A 19,211-nucleotide genomic window follows, 5' to 3' on the forward strand; every position below is an offset into this window, starting at 1 on the left:
GAGCAAATCAAACCCAAAGTAAACAGAAGAAAGGAAATAATATAGATCAAAGTGAAATCAATGAAATAGCAAACAAAAATACAGAAAGTCAATGAAAACTGGTTCTTGGACAGCAAAACGAATAAACCTCTAAGCAAACTGATCAGGAAAAAAGAAAGATGACACAAATTAGGGCGCCTGGCTGGTTCAGTTTGTAGAGCATGAAACTTTTTTAATGTTTTTACTTATTTTTGAGAGAGAGACAGAGCATGAGTGGGGGAAGGGGCAGAGAGAGAGGGAGATACAGAATCCAAAGCAGTCTCCAGGCACCGAGCTGTCAGCATAGAGGCTGACGGGGGGCTTGAACTCACGAACTGTGAGATAATGACCTGAGACAAAGTCAGATGCTTAACTGACTGAGCCACCCAGGCGCCCCTGGGGTTTTTATTTTTAAATACAACTCTTGATCTCAGGATCAAGTTGAGTGAGTTTGAGTCCCACACTGGGGGTAGAGTTTATTTAAAAAAAAAAAAAAAAAAAGATACAAATCACCAGTATCAGAAATGAGTGAAGTGACCCACCTACTGATTCTATAAATACAATAGTAAACAAATATTATGAATTGCTTTATGCTTGTAAATTCAGCAACTTATGACAAATTCCTTAAATAAACACAGTACTGAAGCTCATTCAAGAACAGATAACTTGAAGAGCCCTACATGTAATAGAAATTTTAGTTAAAAAACCTTCCTACAAAGTTCAGTTCAAGATGGAGTCATTGTTAATTCTGCCAAACATTTAAGAAAAAATAATACCAGTACTACACAAACTTAGAGAAAACTGAAGAAGAGAAAATATTTCTGAACTCATTCTATGAAGTCTGCATTACCCTGACACCAAAAACAGGGAAAGATATTACAAGAACCTTACACATCAATACAGATACATCTTTGAGATTGTGGGTTGAATTACAGACCGCCACAATGAAGCAAATATAACAATAAAGTGAGTCAAATGAGTTTCTGGTTTCCCAGTGCATACAGAAGTTACATTTACACTATCTCATAGTTTATTAAGTGTGCAATAGCATCATGTCTAAAAAGCCAATTCACATACCTTAATTAAAAAGTACTTTATTGCTTAAAATGCTGACCATCACCTGAGCTTTAAGTTATAATCACTAATCACTGATCACCATAACAAATATAAATAATAATGGACCAGTTCGAAATATTGTGAGAATTACTAATATGTGACACAGAGACATGAAGTAATAAGCAAATGCTGTTGGAAAAATGACACCAATAAATGAAGTGGAAAATAGCATACAAAATTGCTTGAATATAGCGTTGCCACAAACCTCCAATTAGTAAAAAACACAGTATCTGCCAAGTATAATGAAACAACATGCAATAAAATAAGGTATGTCTGTATCCCTCACAAACACAAATGTAAAAAACTGCTGAACAAAATTTTAGCAAACTTAATTAAAAATATATATAGACAGGGGAATACCTCATGATAAACAAGGGTTACTCCTGAATGCAAGGTTGGTTTAACAACCAAAAACCAGTCGGGTCGCAGGTCCACAGACTTAAAAGAATTGCTGAGCTAGAAGAGACCTTAGAGATCACCAACCTGAACCCTTTGTATTATAGATGAAGAAAGGAGGCCCACAAAGCCAAGATCACACAGCTGATTAGGAGTCAGGCCTCAAGGTTGAACCTGGGGACCCAGCACATAGTAGAAACACAAACTTGGCTGTACTTCATTATTTGATTAGCACATATACCATTATTTTATTACTTTGACAGTAAGCATGGTGTGATGTCTTCGGGGTTAGGAAGTGCTGGGTTTGAATTCCAACTCTGTCTCCTATAGACCTGGGCATGTAATTGAAGTTCTCTAAGCCTCAGTATCCTCATCTGATAAACGGTGATAATAACAGTCTCTGTATCACAGGTTGGTTGTAAGGATTAAAAAAACGTACCTAAAGCACTCAGTAAAGCACTTGACCCCTCCCAACAAAAATATTACTATTACCACCACTACCAATACCATTGCCTATTACCACCACATTTGCATTATGAGGACATCAAGGACAGACACTGTGCAGTCCACCCGTAGTACTGACACTCCCTTGAAAACACTCAGACCTAGGAACCCCACCAAAGAGAAAATCATACAGATCATACAGACATACCTTGAAGATACTGCATGTTCAGTCCCAGACCGATTTTTTTTTAATGTTCATTTATTTTTGAGAAAGAGAGAGCGAGCGTGCGCGCACGAGCGGGAGAGGGGCAGAAAGGGAGACACAGAACGCGGAGCAGGCTCCAGGCTGCACACTGTCAGCACAGAGCCCAAGGTGGGGCTCGAACTCACAAACCGCGAGATCATGACCCGAGCTGAAGTCAGGTGCTTAATCAACTGAGACGCCCAGATGCCTCAAGTCCAATACCATTTGATTTGTCATTTCTCTACTTCTGGCCTGGGCTCTACTGAGAATGAAATCTTTTATTTGAGTGGCCTGTTTCCTTTTTTTGATTTTCTCCCAATTACCTGCTTTCCCGTCCACAGTGGAAAGGGCTTCAGGATGGCAGGAGGAAAGAGCTTCACATGCCCCACTTTGTCTGTGAGTCCTCGGTACAGCAGCTCCATATATTGCTCCCGAGTGAAAAAGCAACCTCGAGTGGTCATGTTTGCACCTGAAACCATGTGATCTTGAATCAACCCCGCCAAGGGCTGGCCATCCTACAAACCAAAACAGTAAGAAGACAAATAGGAAGTCACATTCTAATTCCTAATCATCTGCTTGGAAGCCATGTACTAGCAACAGCCCTCCCTTATACCCCTGTACTGTCCTGCCCCACAGCCTTCCTAGGCTGGTGCTTGGGCCTCCCATCTGGAGAGCAAACTGCCTCCCAAAGCACATGACCAGGCCTTCCCGACCGGCTTCCACCGTGACCATTTGCCGACTGTTCTAGAGCAAAACAGCTCCAAACTCGTCCAGCTCCCCACGCCTTCTGTCCATAATCCCATCTGGTTCTAGTTACTCAGGCAAAGTTTTGGCATCTCTGCATAAATTTGGTCTAGCTTGCACTTTGCTGTGTTGTTGCTTTTATTTTGGTTTTATGCTTTAGTATTTTTTCACACATTTCTGGCCTGGTTCTCCTCTAAATCAGTGATCCATTCAACATTTATTGAGAGCCTACTATATGCCCAGGCAGTGGGTTAGCCCTCCAATCTACTCTAGTGGGCCAAACAGACATGATCCTTTACGGTGAGGAAGAGCTACATAGTAAACAAATGATTGGATAAATACGTTACCACAAAGGGTTTTAAATAACATGGAGAAAAATAACAGATGGGTCATCATTTAGATTAGAAGTAGGGGGATGGTCAGAAACGATCTCTCAGGGGCACTATTACAGAGCCCTGAGCATTACTGACTTAAGAGTCAGCTCTCTCTAAGGGGTAGGGGTTCAAGAGAGTTGAGAGGGCCTTGACGTGCATGACTGTAAAAGAAAAGAATGTACATTTACAAGTGTCTCTTCACAATGTAGCACATGTTCGTGGTGGGCCTTTAATTTTTTTTTTTTTTTTTTTTTAAATTTTTTTTTCAACGTTTATTTATTTTTGGGACAGAGAGAGACAGAGCATGAACGGGGGAGGGGCAGAGAGAGAGGGAGACACAGAATCGGAAACAGGCTCCAGGCTCCGAGCCATCAGCCCAGAGCCCGACGCGGGGCTCGAACTCACGGACCGCGAGATCGTGACCTGGCTGAAGTCGGACGCTTAACCGACTGCGCCACCCAGGCGCCCCCGTGGTGGGCCTTTAATAAAGGCTGTTGTCTACCAGATGCCCAAACAAGGGCTCTTATGTAAGCCCCAGTACATTCATCTCATTTGAAATCTTTCAGACTTTCTGATCCCTAGTCTCCTGCAACTTATCTGTAGGTCTGTGTTCATGGCAACATAAGACACGCTAAAGTAAAAATAGCTGTGCCCATTGACATTTTTTAAGAGGTGGTTTTTGCAAACTTTTTAATGTTTATGGTAACTTGAGAAAAATCTGTGCCTTGGATCTAAAGATTGTTATCATTTGATTGCTTGTTAAACACTATCCAATATTATGGCAAGGTTTCATAACTAAGGCCAAAGGAACTCACGAATGCAGCCATGGAGAAGGGCCTGGAATTTAACCACATGTACTAATTCAAAGGATAAAAAGGATGCTTGTCAAATAGCCTAAATACTGTGGCAATGGGCTCTACATAAACTCAAAGACAATTATTATAGATGGGCCGAATAGCTGCTGTAGATAGAAGGCAAGGTCAGATGGTGCACACGGCCCTTCTTACGAAGGCTCTGGGTTAAGAACGTGAATAAAAACTTATACTCTGCATCTTGTTCCAAAGACAAGATCTTATTTTGCTTGGGGGAAAAACCCAAACCAGTATTACGCAATTTGCCTCATCCCGCAAGTCTTTGGGGGCAGATATAGAGTTTTCCTTTTGTTTTTGTCCTTTAAAGAACATAATTACAAGTTATGTGATCTATTCAGTGCCTTCTCCTCTCTCCATCCAGATTTTTCCATGACTAGAAAATTGCCTTAATGGCTAAATTGCTTTCAATGCAATAATCATGAATTGTAGGGAGAAATGCTGATTAAAGCAACTTACTGAGGGCCTACTTATAATTCTAGATTTCCCAAATCCTGCTTAGGATCAGAACGACCATCTCTAAATCAGAAACCCAGATAATTGTCAGCTATCCTATTCCATCTAATATCACAGCAAAATGACATTACAATTAATGCCTTTGGTCAGGATGCTTGGAGAATTAGGGTATTCTGTGACCTAAATTTTCTGGCTAAGTTGACAGAGTCGGGGAAACGCTCAATCCTTTTAAAAAAACTTTCCACAAGGCACTGGCCCTCAAAAAATACAACAAAGAGAAGAAAAACAAAACTCCACAAAGAAACACATCAATGAAAAGTTCAGCTGTTTTCTTAGGAGAGAAACAGCTGAAGTTCCATTCACCTCCTATTTTAAGTAGGAAACACAACTCCATTAAATACATTCAAGCAACAATGAAATGTACTTTAATCAGGTCCTATGATTAATCGAGGAAGAGAACCTGAAACAAAGACGTGGAATAATGAACAAAAGGAAATGGAAGCAAGGGAAATAAAGAAACACCAAGAAAAATTAGCCCTCTCACTGCCCCCTCTTCCCCCAAAAAGGCCTTTTCTGGTTTAACAAAACTAGCTCCTGCTCTCCTAGGACTCTGCCACCAAAGTAGTTCAAGACATGCTGCATTTTTGTAACCGTTAGCAAAATAAGGATTCCATTTCTTGGCATTTACACTACAGACTAACTGAAATTTATCAAGAATCACAAGCTCTGTACTCTGTTCTGCCTGTCTCCTGACCTGCAACTCGTGGGCATGCGAGCACGTGATGAGGCACATCTGGATTTAAACAGGTCAGTCCTTTGAAGGACGCAGTGTAAGCATGAAGCTTCCGTATAACCTTACTCAATCAAAATGAAGTATAGACCATTCAAGTTCGTTGGCCTGAGAACTTCAAAGCACCCCCCATTCCAACTCCTCTAATATGCAGAGGTCACTGGACATGTACAGAGAACCATCTGGCTGCTCCCTGGTAGTGTCCCCTGTGGTAAAATGTGACCCTGCCTCCAGAGTCAGAGAACCACTTTAGTCCTGGGATCCACTTACTGCCATAGTACCTCTTCCATCCCCAGCCTTGCCTGTAAAGGGAGGCTAATAACACATGGTGCCGAGCACCTGAGCTTGGGAGTCAACGGTGCTGGGTTCGAGTCTTGACATCGTCACTGGCTGGCGAGCTGTTCACTTGTGTTTCCTCATCTGAAAATCACTACTTCTTAAGCTTGTTTTGAGGACTAAACAAGAAAATGTTTGCAGGTCACTCAGAGCAGTGCCTGAGGCACAGGGAGTGCTCAATAGGTGGTGGCTTTTGTTGTCACACAATGACAGTCACAACTGTTATTTATGTGAAAAGACAAAAAGCCAAATTTCAAGTTAGTCAACTTATTATTCTAACTTCTGAGGGACCCCAGTGGGCCTTTAACTCCTCTTTCCCACTTTTAGCCTCTTTACTAATCAACAGCTGGCTGCAGCAGGCAGAGAAGGGAAAGAGAGTGAAACTCAAACAGCTGGGTCCAGCACGGAGCCATCCCAGCGTGTCTGATGGCCAGGAGGCTGGGATGCTGGGCCCCTGGCCACTGCCGGATTCTCTGGGTGGCAGATGACTGCTGAGAAGAGAAGTTCCCAGGTGGAGAAAGCACTGACCAATGCTGGACGTCTCCGAGCAGCCTCCCGTGCTCCCCTGGCTGCAGACGTCTTCTCCTGCAGAAGGTTGGCAAGACCCCCAGAGGGGGAAAGAAGCAAAGCCCCGAGGACCCGGGAGCTCCCTGTAACTTCCTCCGCCTTCTCAGCAGTGTGCTGGTCCAAGCACTTCATGTAAACGTGGACGCTAACAGCACCTATTCTAAGGGCTGTGCCAAGGGTGAAAGGGGAAGCCTCTGAAGTGCTTTGCACAGTGTCTACCATTGAAAAAGGGCTTGACAAATGGTAGCCATAATTCCATGTTACTATTACTACTGATTCTTTCATACTCCACCACAATCCAACTGAACGACATAGAATTGTGAATCACTGTGACACAAACCGCTGATAATTTAAAAGGCGTCAGGCCCCAGGATGGGTAGTGAGGGGTAAATGGAGTCTGGAACATACTCTGCTCTCTTTCCTTCAGCCTGGCTCTTTCCCCACCCTCTTGCTCTCATGAACACTCACTGACTCAGGCCCCTGCCACTTAATGGAATGGGTCAGCTGGCCGGGCAAGGGGGAAGGAAACTGAATCCTTCTCTTGTACCCCACTGGACAGCCATGACCACATGGCGCTGCTTTAAAAATGTTTTTAAATGTTTGTTTATTTATTTTGAGAGAGAGTACTAGTCGGAGAGAGGGGACGAGAAAGAGGGAGAGAGAATCGCAAGCAGGCTCCATGCTCAGCGTGGAGCCCGATGCGGGGCTCGATCCCACGACTGTGAGATCATGACCTGAGCCGAAATCAAGAGTTGGACGCTCAACTGACTGAGCCACCCAGGTGCCCCTACGTGGCTCTGCTTTTAAGGACCAACCTCAGTGAAAGAAGTCAGGGATTCAAAGGGGAGACACCTTCATGGGCTAGAGGGATCTCATCTGGGCCCTTGGGTTAAGCTGTCTCTAAAAACTCGTGCTTGTCAGAACTCAAAGGATCAAAGTCATCTGGGGATCATAAGGACCATCACAGTTAGGATGCTAATGCTTGCTGAAGGCTAATAACTTGTACAATGCAAACATAAGTCTGGAAGAAAAGACCTCTTACAGAGCTAATAGTTAATACCCTCTAAGCAACTACAGGGCTGAAAACCCCACCTGGAAGAAGCCAGGACCCTCTATTCCATAGGCCTCTGCCCTAGAGCTACCCACTGACACCAGAAGACAAAGAGCCCAGACCTGAAATGCCAAGTTGTGTCAGCGATGACCATGGAACCGCCTCAAGGTCAGACCTACCTTGGGAACAAGGTACTGCTGATCTGTACAGGCCAGGACGTAGGCCTCAGCCCGGCCCAGTTCACTCTGGGGGAAGTGGGCATTCATCTCATCTCCATCAAAGTCAGCATTATACGCCTTGCAGTTGGCATAATGGAGCCGCAGGACTTTCTCTTCGGGCAGGATGCGGGCGTGGTGTGCCTGGATGGAGGGTCTGTGCAGGGTGGGCTGTCGGTTCAGCAGGAGGATGTCCCCATTCTTCACATGCCGGCACACCTGGGGGCAGAGCAGAGCAAAGGGGGGAGGTCGGTGACAACTTCAGCATCATCACTACTGTTCCCAGGGCTCTCCTCAGCCTGGTCTGCATATGGCTTCCGTCCATCTCCTGTTTTATTCAACCAAATGAAAGGGGAATTGGTCCCTTTTTTTAAGAAAGAAACTTTTTAAAAAAATTTTTTTAATGTTTATTTATTCTTGAAGGAGAGAGGGAGACAGAGCATGAGTGGGGAGGAGCAGGGAGAGGGAGACACAGAACTCAAAGCAGACTCCAGGCTCTATGCTGTCAGCACAGAGCCCGACACAGGGCTCGAACTCATGAACCACGAGATCATGACCTGAGCCGAAGTCGGACGCTCAACCGACCGAGCCACCCAGGCACCCCTGAAACTCTAGAAATCTTTGAGAAATAGCTACTAGCCCAGTGTAGCCCTGATCCCAGCTCTGGGCTCAGAGATGCAAGTGACAGATGAGGCCTCAGGCCCCTGTTCAGTAACCTTTGTCTTCTTCAGAGAGGTATGGCCTTTCCAGAGTCTTGGATTCCTCTGAAAAATGGTCTAGGGAAAGAAATGAACACATCTGACGACAGCATGTCTGCATGGAGCTGTGAAACCCCTGGCTTGAAAGGACCTAGCACACCTCTGGGATTCCCAGCACTGCCCCCTGCCCCAGGCACATGAGAATAGGTGTTTTAAACATGAATCCTGGGTTTTAGAACTATCTCACCCAATCTCTGGAACACAGAGTTTTGAGTCCCAGTTCAATGCCTTCTGAAAACATTCTGTTGCACTTAAAACATTAAAAAGAAATTTAAATTGCCATAGTCTTTTGGGAAAGCAATCTGACAACAGATTTAAGAACGTTTAAAACTTTCCTTTTGGCATTTCAGAAGGAAAAAAGTGCCAATGTCAGGTTACATAAACACGTATGTTTAAGCAGCAGTGCTCACAGCGGACAAACATGAAATAACTTGGGCTGCTCCACAGAAGCGGCCTGGGTATGTAAACCATGATATACACTATGGAATACTATGCAGTGATGAAAAAAACGGAGTTAAATACTCATCCTTACGTGATGGCGATGATATATTCAAGTAAAAAAAAAAAAAAAAGGAAAAGAAAAAGAAAATCCAGGTGCCATATAAGGTGACAGGATGAGGCGATTTAAAACCCAAGACAATTCTTTATGTATTTATACGTACAAGGGAAAGGTTTCTTGGATCCCTACCCAGCTGTCCCTATGGACTCCGCAGGTACAAGGGCACATGGGAAAAGTAAGGCACAGAGTACATCTTTACCTCTACACATCTTAGTCCTGTTCCTGCAACAATGCGTGTGTATTACTCCTATTCATTTTTTTTTTTTAAAGACCTCCAACTATTTTTAAGAAAAGCAACAAGTACTGCCCAAGTGATATGCTCATTGTGGGGCAGAAAACTCAGAGAACAGGGGCGCCTGGGTGGCTCAGTCGGTTGAGCGTCTGACTTCAGCTCAGGTCACGATCTCGCAGTCCATGAGTTCGAGCCCCGCGTCGGCCTCTGGGCTGATGGCTCGGAGCTTGGAGCCTGCTTCCGATTCTGTGTCTCCCTCTCTCTCTCTGCCCCTCCCCCGTTCATGCTCTGTCTCTCTCGGTCTCAAAAATAAATAAACGTAAAAAAAAAAAAAAAAAAAAAAATTAAAAAAAAAAAAAAGAAAACTCAGAGAACAGAATAAAGACCACAAGTAATCTTACTCCTTAAAAGATAGCCACCATTCACACTTTTTTCCCCCTTACCAATACGCCACTGGTCATGTCCTCCTGACAGAACACCAGTTCCCACAAAGCTGACTCTAGTGGAGGGCTCATTGAGCTTTATACTGCCCTTTATCTTACCTTATGTTAACTACTGGGCTTCCTAAATGATGAACCCAAAAGCTATTTTAAAAGAGAAATGTATGAAGGCAGCTGCCCCAGCCATTCTGCAGGCCCCCTGAGCAGCCCAAATCAGTCTTGGTCAGACCCTTCCCACCCAAATGGACTTGGTCCCAAATGGACTTGGTCAGACCCCTCCCACCCAAGTTTCCCTCAATTATAGCAGGTAACAGGTTGGGGGTAACAAATTCCTCCAAGTCTAGTCTCTTTATGTTGCCCACATTTATGAAGCTGAACCAGAAAGGTGGCTCCAGAGAGTCTAGAAGTAGACAAAAGATCCTGTCCCCATCCACCCCACCTCACCCCAAATTTTCAGCTGAGCTGAAAGTTTCCTCCAGGTCAGGGAAGCAAGGAGCAAAACCCTGAAATTCTAAATGGCAGTCCTAAAAGCACTTAGCAAGGAGGCAGTCTTTCCGCACTCCAAGGAGTTCAAACATTCCCCTCTCTGCCCCCACATCCATGTTTCCAAGGAGACCTGAACTCTGAGAATTCTCATGAGGGTCTGTCCAGGGCATGTCATAGAGACTGAGCTGACTTTCAAGGTCTTATTTCTTTAGCTTCTCCAGGGAGAAACTGCCCAGACCTGTGGGCAAAACCCCAGGATGGGCCTCAGATTTGAGTCTCGTAAATTTGAGACATCCTCTAGCATAAGCAAACCCCACAGCTGGGAAGGCAAGCAGGCCAGTCTGGCAGGCACCAGCCAATCCAAACAGAAGCCCTGGAGCAAAGGGAGCTCCCCTCGCCAACCCAAACCTGAGGCCCTTCCTTTCTCTTGTATCTAAATAAATACTGCAGTGAAAATTAGCATGCCCCAGTGCCCGGGTCAGAGTTTTCAGAAGCAGACCCAGAGCCAAAGAGCGGCTTCTGGCAGGCTGCTGGGCTGGGAAATGAGCCCCAGCCGTCCTGGCCACCTCCTCCCAACTTACAAGGCCCAGAGGAAGGGACAGAGATTTCACACCTCCCAAGGGAAATGGGTCCTGTCAGTCACCCTTTTCCTTCTCACCTAACCTGCGGTCCGTCCTTCCCCGGACAAGGCTCCCTGCTTCCCAGTCATGACCCCAGCTCTTTAGTCTAGTCCTGATCTACGTGCAACGCGTTAACCAAAATCTGCAAAACATTACAAATATGTTATAAGTACACGTGTATGTAATTATACAAGTTAGCATCGTTTATAATGTTATTGAGATTTTGGAAAATAGGGGTGCCTGGGTGGCTAAGTGGTTGAGTGTCTGACTTTGGCTCGGGTCGTGATCTCGTGGTTCGTGGGTTTGAGCCCCGTATCGGGCTCTGTGCTGATAGCTCAGTGCCTGGAGCCTGCTTACGATTCTGTGTCTCCCTCTCTCTCTGCCCCTCCCCTGCTGCTGTTGCTATCTCTCAAAAATAAATAAAGATCCAAAAAAAGAGAGATTTTGGAAAATAAAAATAATCATCCTTCATCCCCATGTCCTGATGTTAAGAGCCACTTTTCCCTCATAAAGTCCCTTCCTGTCTTCGCCCCTGGTTACAGGTCCAACATGGCCCTCCCACCTCAGTGCCTCCCTCATCTCAGCCTGGGTCCGTCTACTCCGCAGGGGTTTCCTGAGCACCTCTTGCATGCTGGGTGCTGAGAACACCCTGCCCGCATCCTCACGGAATTTAGGCATTGGAGGGAGGATGAATGTGAATGGGTGCACGCATGGTGACAACACCACACAATGAGAACAAGGGGTGGGGTGGGGGTGATGAGTGTGTGGTGGGAACACCATGGGGCGCACCTCCTACAGTTTTGAGAGTGTCAAACTACAGAACACAAGCAGGACACCTGCTTTTGTAAACAGAGTCTTCCGGGCACGTGGCCAGGCCCATTCATTTATGTGCTGCCTGCGCTAGCTCTGACACTCCCAAGGCAGGGTTGATTAGCTGCACCAGAGACCATGTGGTCCCCAGAGCCTAATATATTTACAACCGGGCCCTTGGCTGGAAAAGTTTGCAGACCCCTGCCCCAGAGGATGAGGGCTTTGCTGAGACCCGAAGGACTAGCAGGAATTGGCCTGGGAGTGTGGGGGGAGGGCAGTGATCCAGGCGGGGACACAAATACACGAGGGCAAGGCCTGAAGGGAAGGGACTCTGCAATGATGGGGGCCAGCTGGAACGTGGAGGCAAGCTGAGAGGTGAGGCTGGAGGGGAAAACAGGGACAGTGTGCCCAGGACTGGAACTGAAGTCAGAAGACCAGCGAACGGGCCCGCCCCATTCAACCTCGCCACTGCTCGGAACGCACTTCAGTCACTTCCCAGGAACTGACCGGCCTGTGGCAGCAGGCCAACCTTCCCTCTCTGAAGCTCTGGATACCGCTCACCTCCAACCCCACAGACGTAACCAAGGCCGTGTCAAGTTCTCTGTGCAACTGCCTCATCCTTGCATCCCAATCACGTCAGAAACCCTGTACCCTTCTGCTGGTCTTTCAGATGCCCTTAGCTACTGGCCCCGCTGCCTCATGAGAGCTCTGAAACCTGACTGCTCCCACTCTTCGAACTGCTCTCCTGCGTCACAAGTGACCTTCATTTCGACAAATCGGATGCGCCCTCTCTGTTTCTGCACTCTTCTCAGACTTCACATGGAACTTCATGAGCATCTAACAGGTATCCCTGGGAGATACGAAGATACCCAGGGCTGCTCTTTCCCACAACCACAAGTGGGAAACAGATGCAGATGCCAAATGAGGAGGCCCAGCCCCCCCACCCCCCAACCACTCTCCCTCAGCTTCCCCGGTCCTCCCTGCCTTCCTCCGGCTTCCACATTTCAGCCCGTGAGTCCCCCATTTTCTCTCTCCACTGTACTTTGTGCTCGGAGTTCACACTCTGAAAATTAACTCTTATGGCCCTTAATTTAAGTCCCACACATCCACCTCTCACAGGAGATGGGCCTTTAGATTCCCCACCATCACCTCACTTTACAGGGGCCCGATGTACCTCCTGTCAGGGCACTGCCACTCTCCTGTGCTGGGAACCACAACTTGGTTCTCACCTCCTGTCTCTTCCACAGCCTTGACCCCCACGCTATCCAAGTCACCCCCTCCCCCCAAACATCCCTGCCATAACCTTCACTTTCCTGCAGCCTTCAGGCTGGCCCTCACCTGCCTCCTGATGACTGAATGCTCCGTGCCCTCCCACCCTCAGGAGTCCTTTTGTTGTTGTTGTTGTTGAGTTTGCATCACATTATTTCTAATAAGAACTGCATCTCAGTCACCATCGAGATACAAAGATAAATACCGATAAAGCATGTAAGTGCAACGTGCATATTCAAGCCAAAACCAAGAGTAAGTTTCTGTCCTTACTGGGCATCTTAATCTACACACCTGAAAACCAAGTATAATTTTTTTGATCAAACACACATAATTTCTTTTTTATCTTTAAAGTTCTTTGACTTCCATGTGCCTTTCTTGCTGAGCATCAAGCATTAAAGCCAGAAGTCTCTGTTGCTAGTCCCTGTGGTGTCTGCCACACCACCGAGCAGTGATGCCACACATTCCCTGGTGATGCCCCCACCACGGTGTAAACTCCAGAGTAGCGGGGCCTTGTCTACAGTGACTGGCAAAGCGCGGCACAGAGAGCAGTGGGTCCTCTGTACCGCCGACCCCTACTCCACTCTCCATTTTTCTCCCCAATTTTCCAACCATGAGACTCTTTCACATGTTTGGCTTGAGTTAACTGGAAGACTACCTCATGTTTGTCTTGCTTCACCCACAAGTTACGTGAAGTACACCTCGAGATCTCCTGTATCCCTTACACAGCTCCTACCAAAACACCAGGCGCTTCAGAAAGGCAGAATAATCCCATGAGCCTCAACATAAACCTTACTTCATGCACTAGAAAAGAACAAAACAGGTGACCTCATCTGTGTCTGCCTGTGTCCCCTACGGCCAAAGCAGAAAATGGGTAGCATGCTACTGCTGTACCTTGGCAAAGCAGTGAGACAGGAAGTGAGAGGAGAGGCTGTGGTGAAGAACCAGTCACCACAACAAGGCCACACCGCTTCCCTAATCCTTTTTGTTCCTCCTCCAAAGTTCCCTCAAGGCCGATGGAAACTTTGTAGAGCTCCACCTCATTACTAAAGACCTGGGTCAGCCACCAGGTCTGTACATGTCAGAGAACCACGCAGACGAACACTTACTCTATCAGTCCCCTAAGTTAAACCCAAATAAAGATCCATTTCACCTCAACAACTTCTGCCGCTACTGCCTGGCTAGGGGTCATCTGTTATGCTCCCCCCAGCATAAATGGCTACTATTTACCAGGACACAAATGATGTCACTCACCAATTTCATACCCCCAGCTAATCAATTACGTACTCTTTCCAGTGGAGCCCAGGTAAGCTTTGGGATCCCTTAACACAGAACTACAAGCAGCCATCAGCAACTGCCAGGAAATGAGGCATCAGATGAAACCTGTGGGTTACCAGTTATCACGGACACAGTACATTTCCTTCCTTTAGGTCAGTTCTCAAACAGCATACAGAGGAACCCTCCAGAGCACTTGCTAAAACACAGATTCCTGGGCCCCATTCCCAGAGATTCTAATTCATTTTGCGGGGGGGTGGGGAGAAGAGAGTGAATGTGCATTTCTCACAAGCCCTAGGGACGCTGCTGCTGCTAACCTCAGAACCACCCTTTGAGGAGCCCTGCTTAAGGACAGCAAACTCTCCTGCTCCAGGATCACAACTGAGTTATCATTAGAGAGTACTTCTCAAGTCTTTGATGTGTGCCCAGCACCGTGCTGCATGTCATGGGACAGCCAAATGAAGCTTGAATCATGGTGTCAAGATCCTAGGAATGCCAGCTCGAGCTGGGAAGATAAAGTAAGCCCCATGAAACCCCTAAGTAACACCCACATGCAGGGGAAGCTTCATCTTGTGAAGGCAGAACAGCTCATGGGTTCCTGTGTCAGCACTCATGGCTGGCAGTCACAGGGGAGCCAGACAGGAGCTGGCCGAGCCCCTGAGCAAATCTGTCCACTACTCACAATTTTTGTCCCCTGGGGCTTAGGTGCCCCTGTAGCTGGTGTCAGGAGCTGTTTGGCCACGGCTTCCCGCTGTGTCAGGTCCACAGCACTCAGGGCCGTACGACTGCCATCCTCGTTGATGACCATGGAGGCTCCCGGGTGCACATTGGGGCCATTGATGACTGCTTGCCTCAGTTCCTGAACATTCCAGGGGGTGACTGGCTGAGGGTAGGTCAGTTTTGTGGCAAACACCTGGAAACAGGGAGTGGATATGAAAACTCGGGGTAGGCAGAAAAGATCGTATAGAGATTCAAAATCTGACTCAACAGGCTGTGAGACTTCTTCCCCATGACGTGGAGGTGCTATCTTAGCCACAAAGGTCCTTCAGGGAGTATGCAACATCCTGCCTGTCTTCTCCACAAAGCCATTTATCTAGACTTGAGGCCCCAAGGGAATAGAGATCAGGCCTCCTTTCCTAGCAGTCTGTCTGGAGAGAATAATTTGAGTGTTGCAGTTTCCACATTAAAATTTTTTTCACCCATTCTAAAACTTCATCATTTCCTCACCCACCAATCAATTCAGTCCCCAAAGGCAACACAGAATGGGACACTAACTTGAGAGAGGCGGCAAATACCCACCCTCAAGTACCACCACAGCCCCCTCCACTCCAGTAGACATCACTAACCCAGTCATGGTGTTGGAGTCTCTACCCAGCAGTTTTGGCTGCCACTGCAATCAAGGTGGCATTTGAGATGAAACCAATTCAGTCTCCTGATATATGACAAAGTGCAGCGTTACCACTTAACGCTTAACCTGCAATATACTCGAAGAGGAGTTATGTGGTTAAGTAAGTTTCTAAGTGGCTGAATGTTATAAACACTCTGATGCTCCTACATGCACACAACCATATCCGAGACTATGCAGAGTCCTTCATAAAGAACCTGGATGAACTCTGTCCAGGTTCTTTGTCCAGGTCTCTGCTTAAACAACACTTTGCAAAAAGCCTTACCTGCCACCCCAGCCAGCGCTCCCTTTCCCCATGGCCTATTCTGTTTTTTCCAATGCAATGACCACCACCTGACAGTGTTTATTCTCCTATATATTCCTTTATTTGTCTCCACCACTGGAATGTAAGCCTCTCAGGGGACACTCTAGTCGGTCTGGTTCACTGCTCATCTCTAGCTCATTCCCCAAACTTATTTCAGTTCCTCTGCTCCCATAACACGTCTCCACGGTGCTTTATGGGAAGGGTGTGCCACAAGGGACCAAGAGGCAATCTCGCAGTCAGCTCCTCACAGCCATCCTGTGAGTAACACCCCCAGGCTACCATGGCCCTGAGACCTGAACAGGCTGGAGGCAGGCAGAGGGGGAGTCCCTCCTTAGGACAAGTCATTATGAAATGAACCCACATCCGAGAAAGGGAGGCTCGGCACCTCTGAAGGTGGAAACAAGAGGCAGCACTACAGGTCTCTCCTAAAGCTGGGATGCTCTATGCACTGTGAGGCCAAAGGCTATGGGGGCAGTCCATGCCTTCTGTCCAAAGAAAGCAACAAATAGCAACGAAATGGGCCTCAGACTCAGGAAGGTCACAACCGGGCTTCACAATACCTTTCTCTGCCACCTGACCCAGCTTCCAGACATAAAGATCTATGGCTCTAGGAGGCAGTGGGCCCAGGACTAAGCTTTCTCTGACTCCTGGCCTCTCATATGTGTGCCTTTGCCCAGGAAGCCGAGTGTACCCAAGAGAGACGAGGCAGCGGGCATACAGGGGACCATCAGAACACTTGAGCTCTGCTCATTACCAGCGCTCCCCAGAGAGCAGCAGAGGGGGCAGTGTGTGAGGAAATGAGACTCTCCACAAAGGGACATAAACCACCTTCATATTACTGACCTCAAGGCCCATTAAGGAGGAAGCCAATTAAAGCGCTACTGCTAATGCGCACCACAGCCCGAATGGGTGGGGAAGTGAGAAAAGGAGGCTGGCTCCCTGAGGAAACACTAATGGGTGGATGGGGCACACTGCTCACCCCCAAGGAGCTGGGAGGATGGATGACACACACACAGAGCCCTCTCTGGAGGTTTTCTCCCTTCCTGAGCCTGGCAACTAAGTGTACACATTCCTGTCTCCTAATGCCTGGCAAGTGCATGGGACGGAAACCCCCCCTTTCCCTCTTCCTCGTCTCTGTCCTGCATTCAATCTGACTAGGAAGGTTTAGAGACTAGGCTTTGAGAGGCAGGAGGAAGATACGCAGGCGGGGATGTGGCAGTTGGCTCCCTGCTTGCCCAGGAAGGGTCTTCCTTGTAGGTACAAGGTGTTTGGAGACCTGGTAAAGAGTGAAAGCAATACCATCACACAGCCTCACGTCCCTGCCAAATGGCTTGTTCAGGAAGAAGCAAAAGCTGTCCCTACCCAAGCCACAACCAGTGTGCTGCACACCTTCTCCCCCCAGCCCTCAGCACTCCCATGTACCACACCCAACAGTAGCAGAGAGGCCCCACCACACACACCATAGGAATTCCAATTTCGTTGGTGTTAATGTACATGTCTGGGCAGATGACAGAGCGGGCCGCATAGTCCACTCGCTTTCCCATCATGTGCTTTCGGAATAAGCCATCCTTCTTCTCCAGGATCTTTATGCAGGAAAAAAGTCCACAGAAAACAGTTTAAAGAAAAAAAAAAAAGTATACTTATTATTTTCTTGTTTCAAAACAAATACAGTTATTATTTAACCTCTTCGGTTAGCAATGGGGATCCAACTTCCTGCTCACCTGTCTAATGCCAGGGTACTTTTCCATCATTAATTTATCCATTTCACTATCAAACACGATATTGACGTGGCTCTGCAGACGAATCCAAATGTTGTAAAGTTTGTCTGTGAGGGACTGGCCAGGAAGTGTACTCAAAAAGGATCGGTCCAGGGCAATCGAAGAGTCTTTTTCCTGGCAAGACACAATCAAGAAAAGAGGCATGATGGAAAAACCTCACAAAGGCCAGGCTTTGTTTTGTTTTTCTTCCTTCCTCTAGCTCTGACAAATGATGAGCTCTGGAGTTTGCCTTTATGTCTTTTGTCTTATGCCTATGTCTTTTTTTACCACTGATGGATCAGTGACAAAGTCCTGATAAATCTTGTCAGTTTGTATTAACATAACATCGGCCCCATCATATACATTTACCAGTCTGTGTTTTTCTGATAGTAAAATGAACTCAAGTTTACATGCGAGCTTTCTTTTTTTTTTTAAACTAACATGTATTTATTATCTCACAGTTTCTGTAAGTCAGGAATCTGGGCACAGCCCAACTAGGTTCTCTGCTTCAGAGCCTCCCCTAGGCTGCAATAAAGGAGTCAGTCAGAGCCATGGTCTCATCTGAAGGTTCAACTGGGGAAGGATCCATCTCTAAGCTGACATGGCTGTTGGCAGGATGCAATTCCCAGAGAGTGGCTGGACTGGAGGCCTCAGTTCCTAGTTGGCTATTGGCCAGAGGCCACTTACAATTATGTGCCTTATAGGCTTCTCCAACACAATAGGGTGTTTCACTGAACTGTGAAACCCAAGAAAGTAATGGAGGGGTCTGCTACCAGCAGCTGTTGTAGTCCCTTACTACCTAATTCTTCAGACCACCGTATAAATTCTTGCCCCTTCAATACTCTTCATGAAACTCTGTTATCCTGCCAGATAACTGATTCTCATGTGGAATTTCACCTTTGTTTATGGTTTTGGAAAATCTTGATTTGAAGCACTTATGAAAATATAAGTGGAAGAATTTCTTAAAAGTAAAAATGTTTGCTATGTTATTTTCTATTTTATCAATTAAAATGTGGGTCCCCAACTGAGATACGTCAAGTGACTGGCTGATCTCCAAGGCTCACTGGAATATCTGAACCAATCCTTTTTAATATTTCTGTCCCTGGCTCTGCCTCCTTCTCTTCTCTCCCTACCTGCCCAGGAGACAGGCCCTTAAGCTGCCTGACAGCACCACCTACTGACACTGTCTGGCCACCTACTAGCCCCAACTGGCTGGGTATGACACTGGAGACCGATGTCCCCCAGTGTGAGTGAGATGGTGAGAAGAAATCTGTTAGTGTGTTGGGAGAGGTATGAGGGGAGGGGCGAAGCTCTAGTAAATAAGACTGCCAAGAAAACCATTACTGAAGTGGGTTTGTCCTCCACCCTGAGAAATAAAGGCATCTTCTTTAGATATAGGGAGGACAGATGTATTTTCTGCTCTGAAGAAGCCTCACAGGGAGAGATGGTCACCTGTATGACGACAGGGGCGATGTCAGCCTAACTTACTGCTTATGATGTTACCTGATTCAGGGCTATGTGATGACTCATGCAAGGAGACCCTGTCTCACTAGCATATACTCAGTGCCTAGTGTAGCCCCTGGCCCCCATCAGGCATTCATAATTCAGGAGAGGGCTGCCACAGAAAAGGAATGCAGGGAGCAAATAGGGAAAGAAATAAGAACATGTCCTGTTAATCA

General features: G+C 46.8%; 1 protein-coding gene across 1 annotated transcript in view; it reads right to left on the bottom strand.

The window, feature by feature from the left end:
- Nucleotides 1-19,211, bottom strand: part of POLR1A (RNA polymerase I subunit A) — a 75,410-nt gene that overhangs the window by 38,124 nt on the left and 18,075 nt on the right. Inside the window, exons 10-14 of the mRNA XM_045446739.1 lie at nucleotides 17,497-17,667; nucleotides 17,236-17,358; nucleotides 14,749-14,979; nucleotides 7,585-7,839; nucleotides 2,542-2,733 (exon numbers count right to left, since the gene is read on the bottom strand). Coding sequence (XP_045302695.1) covers nucleotides 2,542-2,733; nucleotides 7,585-7,839; nucleotides 14,749-14,979; nucleotides 17,236-17,358; nucleotides 17,497-17,667 — 972 coding nt within the window. The remainder of the gene's footprint in view (nucleotides 1-2,541; nucleotides 2,734-7,584; nucleotides 7,840-14,748; nucleotides 14,980-17,235; nucleotides 17,359-17,496; nucleotides 17,668-19,211) is intronic.

The sequence above is a fragment of the Leopardus geoffroyi genome, chromosome A3 (assembly GCF_018350155.1).
Source record: "Leopardus geoffroyi isolate Oge1 chromosome A3, O.geoffroyi_Oge1_pat1.0, whole genome shotgun sequence".
NCBI classification, from domain to species: domain Eukaryota; kingdom Metazoa; phylum Chordata; class Mammalia; order Carnivora; family Felidae; genus Leopardus; species Leopardus geoffroyi.